The 16,769-nt window shown below is 40.0% G+C and overlaps 1 protein-coding gene across 2 annotated transcripts; it reads right to left on the bottom strand.

Annotated features, from left to right (window-relative positions):
* gja5b (gap junction protein, alpha 5b) lies at positions 1-16,668 on the bottom strand. Of its 2 annotated transcripts, none has more exons than XM_007251354.4 (2): positions 15,461-16,668; positions 1-3,451 (listed from the first exon to the last, which is right to left on the bottom strand). In XM_007251354.4, exon 2 carries the CDS (start codon positions 3,429-3,431, stop codon positions 2,250-2,252), a length of 1,182 nt encoding a protein of 393 aa, XP_007251416.3. In that variant the 5' UTR covers positions 3,432-3,451; positions 15,461-16,668; the 3' UTR covers positions 1-2,249. The 2 variants fall into 2 exon arrangements, with proteins under 2 accessions (XP_007251416.3, XP_007251417.3); XM_007251355.4 differs by having other exon boundaries at positions 1-3,448.
* Positions 16,669-16,769: the final 101 nt, after the last annotated feature.

The raw sequence follows: 16,769 nt of genomic DNA, 5'->3' as shown, positions 1-16,769 counted from the left end.
CAATTCTTTATTTGGTGGTGGTGGTGTACAGAATGTGGCTCATTTAGCTGATCATAATACAGTATGATGAAGCAGCGATGAGTTACACTAGAATATTAAATGATCACATGAAGCTACATGGTGAACAGTGTTAAACCTGGTTGGACAAGACAAAAAAAAATTGTAAAAAAATAGTGCAAAAAAAAAAATCCACAGTACTGATTACAAAACGAAAGCAAAAATACATGGACTTACATAATGAAAATATTAATTCAGTACAAATAAAAGGCATTAATAGAGAAATTATATGGAAGCCCATAGAACAGTCTGAACAGTCAGCATCAGGATTTAGGCTCAAGTACTGATCGACCAACGAGTGTCCCCCATGCCACTGGGTCAGTAGTGCACTGTCCAATCCCAGTTAAGGTCCATGGTGTCACCACTACCACTCATGGCTTTTGATTGGCTCTCCACATAAGTAGGTATGCCTTGAAGAATTTCAAAAATTATTACAACTGCTTTTAAAATCTCTCAGAAAGTGCACGCATTGTATAAACAGTGATCAGACATCACTTAACAATCTTATTTTGAGTCCTATACTCATACACAGTCACATAATTCTTGATATAATAACAATCTGAACATGAACTGTACAACAAACAAGCATTTTCTTCATACAGCAGACAACTTCACATCTTCACATCTCTTGTGCTTTTCATGACTAATTAACCAGTGTTAGCTAGTTTATAACTCATTAGTCATTTTTACAGTAATTGTCTCATGGCTTCTCATCCTAAAAACATAAACTATTAAAAAAAAAAAACTATTTTATCCTCCCACCAAATGGCATTCAGATTCAAAATATCATTGGTGTCCAATATTTGCTTCTTTATTAAGGCGATTTATCTATATGTCCATAGGCTCTTAAAGTCTGTGTATACTTCTGCGTCGAACCTACGTCACATACTACACTTAACCAGCATGTAGCTGCGAACCCTACAAAATAGCCCAAAATGTAATTATGCAAAACATAAGAGACCACTTAATGAAAAATGACTTGAATTGAAAACCTCTAGAATATAATCAAGAGGAAGATAGATGATCACAATCAATCAAACCAATCTGAACTGCTTGACTTTTGCACCAGGAGTGCCATAAAGTTATCCGAGAGCAGTGTGTAAGACTGGTGGAGGAGAATATGCCAAGATGCATGAAAACTGTGATTAAAAACCAGGGCTATTCCACCAAATATTGATTTCTGAACTTAAAAAACTTCATGAATATGAACTTGTTTTCTTTGCATTATTTGAGGTCTGAAAGCTCTGCATGTTTTTTGTTATTTGTCCATAATAAAACAACAATGTTCAGTTTACTGAAACACCTATAAATAGTAAAATCAGAGAAACTGATTAAAAAAATGTAAGCAGTTTTTTACAGAGTGGTACACTGGCCTTTAGGCTATGTTCACATCACGAGGCTAAAGTGTAAATGTAAGACAAATCTGATTTTTTTCAGTTTCAGTGTGGACATCTTTTTAAATTGGATTTGATTTACCTCCATGTGTGGTCTACGATATGTATTCAATTTGTATGCATGTAGCATGAATCTGAACAGTTGCATTGAATTTCACGCATCCGTTTTGCCTCTATAAGCATTTGCTTAGGACCACATTTGAGAGTGGCTCTACTCTGACTTTAACAGATCTGGTTTGGCATGTCCACACAGTCCTGAAAAAAATTAGATTTGTGTCACATTAATTAAATGTGGGCATGCATGCCATTACAGATACAGAGTTTTTCACATTAAAGACAGATACAGGTCATTTGCTACCAATATTTCCAAATTTAATCTGAGTAGAAAAATCAGAATTTATTAATTAAACTTGTAATGTGAACAGAGCAGAACAGAACATACTTGTGTAGGGTAATGTCCCTGCATGACCAGGTAATCAGACTGTAGTCTGCCACAGGGAAGGTGGTGGTGTTATCCACTATACCAGCCAACTTACGTCATCATGTTTTCTTCAAACTGAGTTCTGTTGTTTGAAATCAAAGTATCAACTAGACTTGCTTTCTGACAGTTTGACGTACTGTTATCTATAAAAATCAGCAAAACAAGGCAAGTTACAGCATAATGCTGGCTCCGGTATGGCTGCATCGTTATGTTACTGTTTATTTTACTTGTTAGCTGTGTTAGCCTTGTTGTAGCTGAAGTGCAAAACTGAAGCAAACTTTGGATGACAACCGTTTCTTGGCAGAATGGCTTCAAGACTAGACTGCCAGGTCATCTGGCCTCACTCTACTGCTTGACCCACTGCTCTTGCTGAAGCGCCTCTTGTCGCTTAAAAATCCGTTGTTCAGCAACGGAGGTGGCGCACATGAATTGGGCACGTCCGTAGGTTCCTGTGAGAAGCTCATCTTGAGGAAGTCCTCCGTCCCCAGGCTGTCATCATGACCACGATGACGCTCTGTCGCAAAGTTGACAGAATTCTGTTGGTGCGCCAAGCGATTGTTGAACGGTGGGCAGCTGGGGTGGTGGGGGTGTGGATGTAATGGATGGCGAGGTGGTGAGGATGTGGCCAGGGACTCGCTGAAGCTGGGAGGTGGAGTACATGCTCGGTCTGGTGTAGACGGTTCTGGACAAGTGGCAGCCACGGTTGAGGGTGTTCCAGATCTTTCCTGCTTAATGGCCTGGTAGTCCTTGACGCACCTCCTGCACTGCTTCCAAGCCAGGTGGTAGAGCTCTAAGACGCTCAAAAGGAGCGACACAGCCGCCACCACCAGCATGAAGACGATGAAGACGTTCTTCTCCGTTGGTCGCGAGATGTAGCAATTGACTGGATGTGGGCATGGAGGACCCTTGCACAGGTAGAGGGCATTGAGGAAGATGCCGTAGATCATGTACTGCACCACAATGAAGGTCACCTCCATCAGGCTTCGGATGATGATGCTCAGGACGTAGGTCTGCAGAAGTGCCCCCCTCAAACGCACCTTCCCTCCTCTGCCCTCATCCTTGTCACAGTCCCTCTCTTCCTCAGGGTACTTCTCCCCAACTCCACCTCTGCCTCCTCCTCCTCCACCACCTCCTCCTCCTTCCCCCCCACCTCCTTGGTCCTCCTGCTCGTTCCGCCTCCTCTTCTCCTCCTCCCTGCGGACGGTGTGCATGGCGTGGCCCATGTAGATGAGTGAAGGCGTGGAGACGAAGACGATCTGCAGCACCCAGTAGCGTATGTGGGCGATGGGGAAGGCGCGGTCGTAGCAAACGTTCTCGCAACCGGGCTGCTCAGTGTCGCAGGTGAAATCTTCCTGCTCGTCACCCCAAGAAGACTCGGCCGCTGTGCCCAGAACCAGGATGCGGAAGATGAAGAGGATGGTGAGCCACACTTTGCCAACTGAAGTGGAATGCTCCTGCACCTCCTCTAGAAAGTTCCCCAGCAAGCTCCAGTCAGCCATACGTCTTCAGGTGGGATCTGCTGGAGTAAGATACAGAAACAAATCAAGAGTATGAAAGCCAGGATCTAAGGCCAGAAATTCATAGACCAAAAAAACTAGGTGACAAAATGTTATTTGGGGCACTGGCATGGAAAATAGTTGCCAAGTTTAGCCATCATGCAGAGTTTACCCTCTCTGCTAATCTCATGCAATTGATCCTTGTGATTAAGGACGACTTAATTTTTTAGACGACTTGCTGGGAAATGAAATCCGTATCTCCATTAAAGTTGTCAGCAGAGGAAAGCATGAAGTGCTGTAGGATTTTGGGGGAAAACAGTGCACTGACTTTACACTTGATAGAACACAGTGTATCAACACCAGCAGATGACCTGCCTCTCCAAACCATCACTGATTGGTGGAAACTTCACACTAGACTCTGCTTGCTTGATTTACTAATGAAGTGCAAAATTTACTGATGATCAGTGATGGTTTGGAGAGACATGTCATCTGCTGGTGTTGATGCACTGTGTTATATCTAGTCTAAAATCAATGCAGTGTTTTCCCAGAAAATCTTACAGCACTTCATGCTTCCATCTGCTAAAAACAAGGATGAAGATGCGGATTTCATTTTCCAGCAGGACTTGGCACACTGCCCACACTGCCAAAAGTACCAAGTGTTCTTATATAATATTCTAATTTTCTGAGACTCTGATTTTTGGGTTTTCAATGGCTGTAAGCCATAATCATCAACAAAAACAAAAATAAACACTTAAAATAGATCACTCTCTGTGTGATACATTATTTTTAAAACACTAGTAGACTGTATCCAGATTGATCTGGCAACTTAAATCAGATTTTAACACATAATTTTCTTCTCTTATATGCGTACAGTAAAATAACTATTAATTTAAGCAAAGTAAACGTTTCTATACCACACTGCTTCATTCATACCCAAGATCAGATTTCCAGCATCTTGTACATGATGCTGTTATGAACTGCTAACAGCTTGCACGTGTGCTTAAATTAAATCTATTCAAATTTAATCGTACAGATAAATATCACTACCATAATGGCAAAGTTGTCGTTGTGGGCTTAATAAAACCCACAAGGGAGGGAAAAAAGAGTTATGGCGAGGTCATAAATGTTAGATCAACATCTAAGAGGCCTACTATCATTAAAGCAGTGGAATACTTTTATCTATGGAATGTCCTTAAACTTCCCATGCCCTTTTTCCTGAATATATAAAAGTGGCTATATTTAGCGTATGTGTACAGTACTTAAACTGTATATTTTTGCTGTCCAGTACTGTGTGTGTGTGTGTGTGTGTGTGTGTGGGAAGAAATGACAAGCATGCAGAAGAGTGTGCATTAATAGCTGGGTGTGTCCTAGTCTGTATGTATGGTATCTTCTCTGCTTTTCGTATAAACTTTTCCCATACTCTCAAGTGTTTGAGACTTTGGGAAATGGACTGACAGTGTCTGAGGAAGTCTTGGTTAAAAATAAACACGGAGGCAAATCCATCTTATTGCTTATCTTTCCCTGACTCTGCTTTAGGGGTAGATGCCTTCACAGCCTTCATGGCAGCACTAGTGGGTAAGCACTAAATTAAGCTTTCAGACTGATGTGGGTTACTGAAGACGTTGCATTGTTTTAGCATTAAACAGCTTGGAAGTCGTGTTGATGTTTCACTGACTAACAACATTACGAAGAGCATCTCTATTTTTGCTACTCTGGGTTTGGTACGTAACTAAGTGCACTTTGTATCTTTAGTGAAGCAGCAAGAACAATGCTCATAAGAACTATATAACGATGCAAATCTGTATCTGTAACTGTAACTAACTATCTCTCAGCTTGTCCAGAAAAGCATGTGTACAGTGTGTTCTTTAGAAAGTCAGTAAAAGCACAATTTACACTTAAGCCATATCCAGACGAGATTGGTTTCTCAGGGGGTCCTTGGGTAATATTTTCTTTTATTGGGAGTCTTCTGTGATTTTATTCTCGTCCAGAACGACCATGTGTGTGTTTTTTTCAGATGTCCTCTAATAAAAATTACAGGCTGAATAATCTACTGTTTTTTCGCTGAACTCCGTGATCCTCCAGTAATTTTAAGTCCCGTCCGGATACACATCTCTGAGTTTCGTCACTTTGCGTTTAATAAAATGCCTATTTGTTTATGGCATGGACCGTAATTACACTTTGGGCGTGCATTTCCATAGAGATCCACGTAAATACAACAGCAAGTGGAAATGGAGGAGCTACTGAACATGTCACATGACTGGTCCTCCTGTTTTTTCAATTACAGTCCAGATGCAAGAGGTTTATCACTGAGTAGAAGTGCGAAATATTTTTGGTACCTACACTACTCTACTAGTTCGCTATTTTTTATGCTTTTCCTTTAGGCAAATTTGTTATCCAGTTCCTGAATCTGGATACGTTTTGGTACCTGCTCACTCATGGTTCCAGGCAAGCAACCTGAGTAGAGATTAATTTGATGCGTAACCTTGCAGAGTGTTGACAGGCTAGACAGAGATTGTCAATTTACGAGACACAAAGTATCAAAAATTGAGAACATGGAACACTATCCCTTCAACAGCATCTGTCGTTATGGTGTCTTCATTTTAAAGAAGATATAGTGATTGTTTTGTGACATCACCAGCTTCTTTTTGGCAGGCTAGATGTGGTACTATATAACTATATGAACCAGATACCACCCAGACAGCAAAAATAATCCATTTTACATGCAGAGTCTGAGTTGTATCAGCCTGATTTCAGACACCCGATTCTGGTTCACATGCTCAGCTAACATCTTGGCTGAGTGCTGTATGTACCAACTCCCTGGTTGCCGAATATAATACGACAATTGACCCAAGCTGCATGAACCAATACCACGGTTGATGAGTACAAAATGAAAATGCCAATACCACGGTTGCCAAGTATAATACAGCAATCGGCCTGTACTTTGGCCTTTCACCAATACCCTGATTGCCCTATACCTGCTTGGGCAGATTTTCATTCTAGCAGGGCAGATATCAAAACATTAAGTAGAGTTGAGTGGTGTAGGTACCAGTGGAGTGGAAAAGCACCATTATACAAGGGTTAAACTATCCTGAAGAACTGAATTTTCTATTTCTGACCCCTGTCCCGTGTGTATCATTCTTCTTTTCTCTCAGGACGTGAATACTTGTGCTCTCTCAGGGCTACAGGCCGCTGCACTGTAGGATGTTTTGGTGTCAGTGCTGAGGGGGGAAGCAGAAGCGGTCTGTTGCCTTTGACCTCCTTCTAACTACGTCCGGCTTCATCTACGTTTGAACACTTCAGAGAGACGAGTGTGTCACCTGTGTGCACAGTAGTACACCAATTACAGACTTTAAAATGATAAAAAAAAAACATATTCTGAAAATAGCAGCATTCTGTATTTGTTTTACTGTGGAGCTTTAATGGTATTTTTTTGTATAACTTTTTGTTCACAGAGCATGCGCTAAATGTACTGCACATTAGTACGGTGGTAGGTTTTTTATAGATTACATTACTTGCTTTGTTACATTATTATTATTATTATTATTATTATTATTATTATTAGTAGTATTATTTTAAATCAAATCAGAGTTAGTAAGTCACTGTTTACAAAAAAGACAAAAATGTACTGATTTACTGAATGGTAAATTTTAATTTACATAGTTAAATATGTTTTAAATTTTCTCACATCATGATTAGCCACTTTTAAAAGTAAATGATTAAATATGATTAATAACATTTTTCCCCTTTTCTTTAGACTGAGCTTTTAACTATAGCTATTTACATGTAAATAAAAGTGATAGAATTCTGTTTATATTAGTGATGCCAATATATATATTTTTTAAATATATCCCATTTTCTCCCCAATTTACACGGCCAATTAACCAACCCACTCATTAGGACTCCCCCTATCACTAGTGATGCCCCAACACACCAGAAGGGTGAAGCACATGCCTCCTCCGATAAATGTGAAGTCAGACACCACCTCTTTTTGAACTGCTGCTGATGTAGCATCACAGCGCACTCGGAGGAAAGCGCAGCGACTTGGTTCTGATACATCAGCTCACAGACGACTTGTGCTGATCGACATCACCCTTTGGAGTGATGAGGGGAAAGAGTGCCATCTACCCACCCAGAGATAGCAAGGCCAATTGTGCTCTCTCAGGGCTCTGGCAGCTGATGGCAAGCTACATGACTGGGATTCAAATCAGATATCTGATAATAGTGGCAGCACCTTAGTTCGCTGGACCCACTTGGCGCCCCAATTAATCCTAATTTAAATACATTAATCAGATTAATCGCAAAAGAATTCACTGGTTAATCATGATTAATCACATTTTTTATTTTTTCCTAAGACTAAGCTTAAAAAAAATGTATTTAAATATTTAATTGTGATTAAAATCGTGATTAAAAATGTAAACACTGGTACGTTCCTGCATTTTGGGAATGAGGCAAAAACAACTGTGTACACTAAAATGTTTTTTCCTTTATTATAATATGTCAGGGTACTGTTGAATAAATTAGAATATTTTAATGTGATAGAGCTTTAGTATCAAACATAAGGAAGCTTTAATAGAGAAAAAGAGCGCAAGTAAAGCCTTTTATTTCACCTTCAACAACGAGAAAAGAGGAAACGTTGATGACACTAACTGTGAAATTATTTTAGGGTCATATGCCCCACCCTTAAAATTTACATAGAATAATCTTATCAGTGGGACTTCTTAGTACTCAGTAATGTCTATAAAGAAAGTCTTAGGCATCTCTCTCTCTCAGTCTCAGTATGAATCTCACGGGAGCCGTCTCAGGGGAGCTGGTGGGAAGAATTTAGATGGAAAGCTCCCAGACTCTTTCTGGCACACCAGTAAGGATGCATACGGTTATGTGTGTCCATTTGAGGGTCTGTCTCTCTGTGGGAGGTAACGAAAGAGATGTAGAAATAATAACGAGCAGGGGACTGTTTACAAATCCCCACTTGATGCTCTTGTAGCAGTGTTTCCGTTTACTTCAGCAGTTAATCCACCAGGAAAGAACGGCACACTTTTCAGCTTAAGAAAGCGTCCATTTCAAAAGACAGAGGCTACTGACTGATCTTCAGCAGATTAAAATGAGGAAAACATTAATGTGTTCGTATTTTACCAATAAAACTGCTAATGATTGGTTTCATCTCTTGGGCACCATAACTAAAAGAAGCTCTGTAAATCTGAGATGAAGTAGTGCAGTCTCAAATCATTCATTGTTAAGCATGTAATTGTTAAACCTCTGTCTACATCGCTTAAAAAATGATTCACCCCTTCGAAGTGCTTGACCTAATTCACAAGAGGTCCAGGAAATTCAGGCTAGTAGTCTCATAATTAGTGAACGCATCTCAAGTGATTGTAGTATAAAGACATCTGTCTGGAGATTCGTGATACTGGTTAATCAAGCTACAAATTTCCAGCTACAAATACACCAGCAAGACAAAAACACTCCACGTGCTCAGAGAAAATGATTTTGAAGAGTATACGTAGAAAGGAGATGGATACAAAAAAAATAACAATACAAGTCATTGAACATCCCCTGTAGAAACAGGTACATGTGAATATGAATGTATAAAAAGAAGACTACTGATAAAGGCTACAAAGAATCCTCTGACTACTCTGAAGGAATTATAGTGATGCCGCCACCACCATGTTTTACAATTTGGATGGTGTGTTTGTGGTAACATGCAATATTTTTTTTTACACAATAGCTTTATTTACACAAGTTTCTCCATCAATAAACTTACAATAAATGTGAAGTTGAGAGTCTGAACGCTTTCATGTTTTGGTGCTGAAGCTCTTTGTTAAAGCTTTATTAATATACTAAAATTTATAATTTAAAATGCATCAAAATGACTCTGAGATTTTTTTTTTTCAATCTAATATACTTTATTTACATTTAAATATCCACTATTAAAGGTAATGTTTTTTTTTTTCTTCTCTTCCCCCCTTTTTCTCCCCAACTGTACTCAACTCACTTATTAGGACTCCCCTTATCACTAGTAATGCCCCAACACACCTGATATATCAGCTCACAGATGCCTTGTGCTGTAGACATCACCCATTGAAGTGATATGGGGAGAGAGCGCCATCTACCCACCCAGAGAGAGCAGGGCCAATTGTGCTCTCTCAGGGCTCCGGCAGCTGATGGCAGAGCTGCATGAGCAGGGTTCGGACCTGCGACCTCCCGCTCATAGTAGGTTAGATTTTAAGAAAAAAAAGTGTGATTAATCACGATTGATCACAGAATATTGTTGTGATTACTCTGATCATTTTTTTTATCGACTGACACCACTACTTATACTCATGCTTTGTAGAAATCTGTATGTACTTTGACATGTACTGTAAAATATTTTGACTCCATTATTCCATTCATAAAAGCAATAAAAGGGAAAAAATCTCCAATTGGCTGGATACTTTTTATAGGCACTGTGTAAAAAGGTACTGATGTAACTTTATTAGGTAAACTAATGAACTACGGCGTTTGGCAACAAATGTGGGAACCGTCCAGCAGACAGGCTGAACCCGGCGGCACGGAAGCCCACTTGGAGACTTTGTCTGTGGGGTAAGAGCCACTGTTCTGCTCCCCTCCCATGGAGGAAGCAATCTCGAACAATATAATTTCCCTCTTACACAGCACTTAAAAGGAAACTGGCAGGGTTTGGGACGCCAAGGCCAAAAAGGGCAAAGCTTAGCACTTACAAACAAGAGCCCACGCAAATGTCAGCCCTCAAAAACAGCTGTTAACAACACAGTGGAGTCATTGAATTTGTGAACAATAGCTTTAGTCTCGAGCTGTACCAGTCAGTTAGCGCTACTTTTCTTACCAACATTATTCTAACTAATGATGGACTTCCTGCTAAACCGCCACCTACTGTATACTAAAGCTGGGAATGGAAAATCCAAGTCTGATTCTCTAAATATATCAGCGTATTTTTATTATTATAATTACTTGCTACTTACTGTATTACGACAGCAGTCCTCAATCAAACTCCTACTCTCTCTCTCAACTTTGGCGGTACAGTAATCTCTCCCTCTACCCAAGTCCGAAATTTGGGCGTTCTTCTAGATTCCACTCTCTCTTTTACAGCTCACATCAACTCTGTGGTGAAAACTGCATTCTTTCATCTGCGCAGAATAGCTAAAATTCGACGATCCCTTACTCAGTCCACTGCTGAAATACTCCTTCATGCTTTCATTTCCAGCAGACTAGATTACTGTAACTCCTTGCTCGCTGGCATTAGTTCTTCCTCTATCCATAAACTCCAGATGGTACAAAACGCAGCTGCCCGTTTACTCACTCACACTCGCACCCATGAACACATTACACCTGTTCTCCAAAATCTTCACTGGCTCCCTGTTAAATACAGGATTCAATTCAAGATTCTCTTACTTACCTATAAGGCATTAAATAATCTTGCACCTCCTTATCTGTCAAACCTCCTTCTTCCTTACAGACCATCTCGATCCCTTAGGTCTGCTACTGCTGGACTTCTTAAAGTCCCAGCCTCTAAACTCCGTGGCTTTGGTGATCGGGCTTTTTCCAGACTTGCTCCTCAACTATGGAATTCTCTCCCATCTGCGGTCAAACAATCCTCCTCTCTTTCCTTGTTCAAATCTACACTCAAGACTCACCTCTTTTCTCTTGCCTACGGCCTTCCCTCTGTTTAATGTACTATACCACTTATCCCTGCTGTCTGTTCTCGTACTATGTTGATTGTCTGTCACCACTTGTTGTGTAATGTTTCTATTTGTTTTCACAAATGATGACTGTAAGCGTCTTTGGGTTTTAGAAAAGCGCTATATAAAAATAAAGTATTATTATTATTATTATTATTTAATACAATCAAAATTTTCCACAGATGCCTCTGCCGTTAAAACACAACATCGAAGACAGTCTTCCCAAATGAACCGGCACCAAAAAGAATGTGCCCTTAGTCAGCTCCCTCTTCATAATGTCTCTGTATCCAGAACAGTTTACCTATGAGATTTATCCTTCTGGGAGGCTTCTGAGGAGGAAAGGAACAAACCTCACGCCCTTCTCCTTCACTTGTTTACCTTTCGGTAAGAGAACAATGCTCTTTTTTGCATTGGGAGAGTCTGGAGATAGAGAGTCTGGGGGGCTGCAAAGCTCTACATTGCAGAAAGCTGAAAAAAGGGGCTCAAAAAACAGCAGTGGAGAACCCAGGCATTTCCGTTCTGTGTTTGCACCGTCTGGGTTTCACTTGCTGCAGTGACAATGGACACAGTAGGGGAACACTTGTAAGGAAAATTACAGTTGAGCAATACTAATACTGGGTAAAACTATGCAAATCTCTGGTTCTACCACATCCCAATAGTGTTTTGGTTTTCTCTGTCACATCACATCGTGTTCAGTAGCTCCTCCATTTCCATTTGCTGTTGTGTTTACATGGATCTCCATGGAAACACGCACTCAAAGTGTTGTTGCGGTGCGTGGCAGTGGACAAATAGCTATTTTATTAAACGCGAGGAGACGAAACTCGGAGATGTGCATCCGAACGGGACTAAAATTAACGGAGGACCACAGAGTTCAGCAAAAAACAGTAATTAATTCAGCCTGTAATTTTCTCAGAGGACGTCTGAAAAAAAAACTCATACATGGTCGTTCCGGACGAGAATAAAATCACAGAGGACCCCACATAAAAGAGAAAATATTAATAATATCATATCAACAATATGCTGTTTAAGCACGTCAAGAACACTGACCCAACTGTACATTTCATTAGAGAGTGTAAAAAAAACATTGTAACTGGATGATTTGCAGCAAACATTGAATAACAATCACTAAACTATGCAAGGGATTTTTTGTACATTTAAAATTTTTGATATTTGAATAGCAATTTGTTTTTTGTATTTTTATAATTTTATTTCTAAATTTTATTTCACGGCCAAATACCCAACCCACTCATTAGGACTCCCCCTATCACTAGTAATGCCCCAACACACCAGGAGGGTGAGGACTAGCACATGCCTCCTCCGATACATGTGAAGCCAGCCACCGCTTCTTTTCGAGCTTCTGCTGATGCAGTATTGCCGAGTAGCATCACAGATTGCTTGGAGGAAAGTGCAGCGGCTCGGTTCAGGTACATCAGCTCAGAGACGCCCTATGCTGTGGACATCACCCTAGGAGTGATGTGGGGAGAGAGCGCCATCTATCCCCCTGGAGGGAGCAAGGCCATTTGTGCTGGCAGCTTGATGGCAAAGCTGCATGAGCAGGGGTTTGAACCTGCGACCTCCCGCTCATAATGGACCACTCGGCGCCCTTGAATAGCAATTTTTAAGAATCTGCTACTGTTTTTTATCATTAAATTTCTTTTAAATATCGTAATGTAATATTTTGACCATATCGTCCATCTTCAGCTGCAGTAATGCAGTAAATGCACTATTACTGATCTCACAACAGCTTCATTTCCTAATGCAGTTATTTAAAGTTAAACTATATGAAACATAGAGAAGAACATGTTGTCCCCAGACTATTGTACGGGGCAAATGTCTGTGTGAAAGGCCCCATCTTTCTGCACACCAACCAACCTCCATGTTCCCTGGATGCTTTTACAGGCTTCACCACCTTCATAAATATTTACATCACCCTGTCCTACTGTCCCAGCCTGGAGCCCCTTTTACAGTAAAATATCTGTACAAGGAGAAGAGCTAGGGCTTGACAAGACTCATCAGAAGAAGCGCATTTGGGTGGGGGGTGGGTGGGGGTGGGCATGCATTTGTTGCTGAGCTGATACCCTGATTGAAATAGCAGGATGGCATATGGTTCCCAATTACAGCCCAAGGTTAAGCTACAGAGCTTTAAAAGTGTTACAGGATATGCTTCTCAAAAGACTACGACAGGCACATATGTGTGTATGTGTCGCTTGTACTGAAACTCTCTCTCGGGAATCATTAGAACATAATGACCCAGCTCCTATTTTCAGACGCTCGCCTGTTCTTACAATGCCGATTCAATACAGGAACAATCCTGACCTCAGGCCAACATCTGAGTAGGTGCTTTACAGAGTGTAGCAAACCCACCTTGACATTCAAGCTCATGATTAGATCCATGATTAGATTCTAATTTAACATTAATAGTCTTGATCTTTGTTCCTTTTTATCTGGTTTACTGCTTAAGTGCTGTATTTAACCTCTTAAAATTCCAATATTTTTTTTACGTAGCCTAAGGATAACTGCTTTACTGCCACTACAAGGGATGCACTAAATGTTTAGGAACAAGAATGGCAAAAGTACAGGTCAATTTAAAGAATTATTAGAAAATTCTGTGTAAAGCAATACATTTAGGCATTTTATTGTATGCGAAACAAAATGGTAAAATTAATGAAAACCTACCAAAAAAAAGGTTTATCATTCAGCCAGTGTTTCATTTTCTTTGGTTTTGGACAAGTTTCTATGCATTAATGGTGATTTTTGCTAATCTTATTTAGGTTTGTCAAACTATTTAATAATAAATTAAAATAAAACACTTTTAGCAGATCTAACTACTTAAAACTAGTAAAATAAACATTATTATTACAATATAAGTATGAGAAATGTCAGATATTTAGATATTTAGATGATTTCAGTGCAGTGCACTGATGTTTTTTTTTTATTATTTTTTAACTTTTTAGAAATTGAAATAGCTTTATTAATCAATGTGTATATTGAACTAAAGGTATTATGCAGGGTTATTTGTTTCAGATGATTTTTTTTACTTAATTTAAAGGTGTTTGTTCATTGCCTCAGGTCAATATTACATAATTAGACTGTCACTTTTTTCGGGCATCATGCTAAAGCAAGGGATTTAATTTCTGCTCCTCGGGACACCCTGCCCTAAACCTGCATGCTTATTCGCTTTTCTAAAACATGCCATAGAGGGTTAAATTAAAGGAGTGAGGAACTGAAGTTCTGAACTGACATCAAATCCTTAGAGTTTAAGAGGTTAAAGTCCTTGTCTGCTGTTTACATTTTCCTCCATATCTGGTTTAATTTATATTCCAGCTTGTTTGCACTTTATCTTAATGCGTTCGCTGCTGTTTATGCTTTTAGCTCTAATGCTGAGCTCATTGTCACCAACACAATAGCAGTAACTAACACAAACTCTGAACTGTGAGTTATAACTGTACCTGCACCTGTTCCACACACAACTCCAGGCTTTATTAGCAGATCTTCTGTGTTTTATATTCTATTATATGATCAGAATAATATAACTGGGTTCATCTGTCTCATCTATATAAACGATAGAAATTATTTTACGACAGTTTATTTAAAAGCAGTACTGTAACATGATGTTTTGGAAAATTTTAAATGCTCATTACTTTTGTAATCAAAAATGTTATCCAAAAAGTTTAAAAATGTACATAGCAGTCAAGCATCTCTTAAAGTGTAAGGGTTAATATTAGGCTGAAACTGAAACATTTGTCCAAAGTGAGCAAACCTGTAAAAAAGTTCATTGAGAAATTTTTTAGGGGTTCTTCAATTTAAAACAATGGAACAACTTAAGGTGCATTCAGGAACCTTTGAAAAAAGATTTTAGAGAAGAAAAAAGTTTGACAAAGCACCACGGAGGGGTTCCTCCGTAGTTTCCAATTGAAGAAACCCTCAAGGAACTTATTATTATGCCGCCTTTTTAATTATTCAACCATTTTTTTGCTTTCAAAATATTTATACATATCTAGTTGATATGGATAAATATGAATATAATTACTGCCCATAAACAGTTTGGGATTGGTGTACTTATTGAGCCCTTCCAACCAAAAAACATATATCTACCATTTCTCACATTGTTTTTTTTGTTTTTTTACTGTTGTAATTTCAAAATACGTACTAGAATACTAAATGTATATATTTTTAAAAGTACATTTTAGTTTTCAATGTAGAAAAATTAAAAAGTAAGAAATACTTGGAAATAAACTGGTCAATATATGGTTATTTGTTAGAAGGTCTCGACCGTGAGGCTGACAAAGAATATCAACCTCCAAGCGATAACCAACGATTAAAATGATTCCACCTTACCTGGGCGAATTGCTTCTCTCCGGATCTTTCTCAGACAGCTGGTCAGATGTCTCTTCTTGCTCTTTCAGGCGACTTCTGTAGCTCTCGTCTGCGCAAAACGTGTAGTTTCTACTATCTGTCTCACTGAAGAAATCGCTCCAGGCTGTCACACACTCACGACTCTACGTCTCTGACAGCAGCCCGGTAATGAACTTCAAAGACCCCCCAGCTTGTGCTGAAACCTCTTAGACGACTCTATTAGCTTTAGTGTAAAGACAGGGAGTCACCTGAGATTAGCACCTGGGGGCTCGATGTTTCTGGAAGCACAAAGCGCCTGACAAAAGGCAGACAGAATAAGGTAGATGGTTGTCTTCTTGTTCCCCTGCTATCGAGTCTGATCTTCAGACGTCTCTCAGTAGTCGGGCCGAGGGAATTAGCGCAACTTTCTCTCAGATTTGAGGGCAGGGAGATTGACACTTTCGCTGGGAGTGGGTGAAGGCAGGATGGTCCCTCTTCACCTGCCGTCTCTGACGATACAAGGTTAGAAGCTGGATGTTGGGCAGCGTTAAACTAATGTAGATGGATAGGCTTTCTTCTCGCTCTCGTCTTTTGGTCTCTTTATGTCAGCGGAAAAAGACAAGACGTCCTTTGATCTTTAGATTGATGGACAAGACAGGTTTTCGGTTCCTCTTTACTAAGGCAGAGGCTAAGGATGGATGGCTCGTGTCAAGATGCCTGAAAGGGATTAAGCTTTTTCTTCCGAAAGTTGGCTTCCTTCCATCTGGAAGGACTAGGAAGTTAAGACAAATGTTCGTGATGTAGTCGATGGCAAGTCTGTCTTATCTAAGCCAGGAAAAAAGTATCTTTTTTCTTATTTTTCTCTGGGGTAGGCTGTCCCCGTCGGATGTCCTGCTCTGGCAGTCCTAACCCTTGTCCTGATGAGTTGAGTCAACGGATGAATCAACTTTCCCTTCACTTTCTCTCGAAGTTTTCCTAGTTCTTGCTCCAAATGACCAAAGAAACGTGTCCTCAGCTGATGACTGGAGACAAAAGCTCATCTGGATGAGGACTCCCCTCAGCACAGCGTGACTCTTGAGTCTTTCTCGGGTCTATCTCCAAACGATGATAAACAGAAACAGCTGCTCGCAGGCCGAAGTCTGGACCACCACACTGGAAAGTGCACCCATAGGCATTAGGGCATTGTAAGAAATACCAGCAGCCTTTTCCTCCTCCTTTGCCCCCCCCTCCCTAACTACTTCCCTCCTCTATCCCTCCTCCTCTCATCCTCCTCCTTCCTCTCCCCAATCCAAGTGCCCCCCTCCTGTCTGCC

This window comes from Astyanax mexicanus, chromosome 21, assembly GCF_023375975.1.
Source record: "Astyanax mexicanus isolate ESR-SI-001 chromosome 21, AstMex3_surface, whole genome shotgun sequence".
Lineage (NCBI taxonomy): Eukaryota > Metazoa > Chordata > Actinopteri > Characiformes > Acestrorhamphidae > Astyanax > Astyanax mexicanus.
The sequence above is the reverse complement of the archived record's forward strand: the minus strand, read 5'-3'. Positions and strand labels throughout refer to the sequence as shown.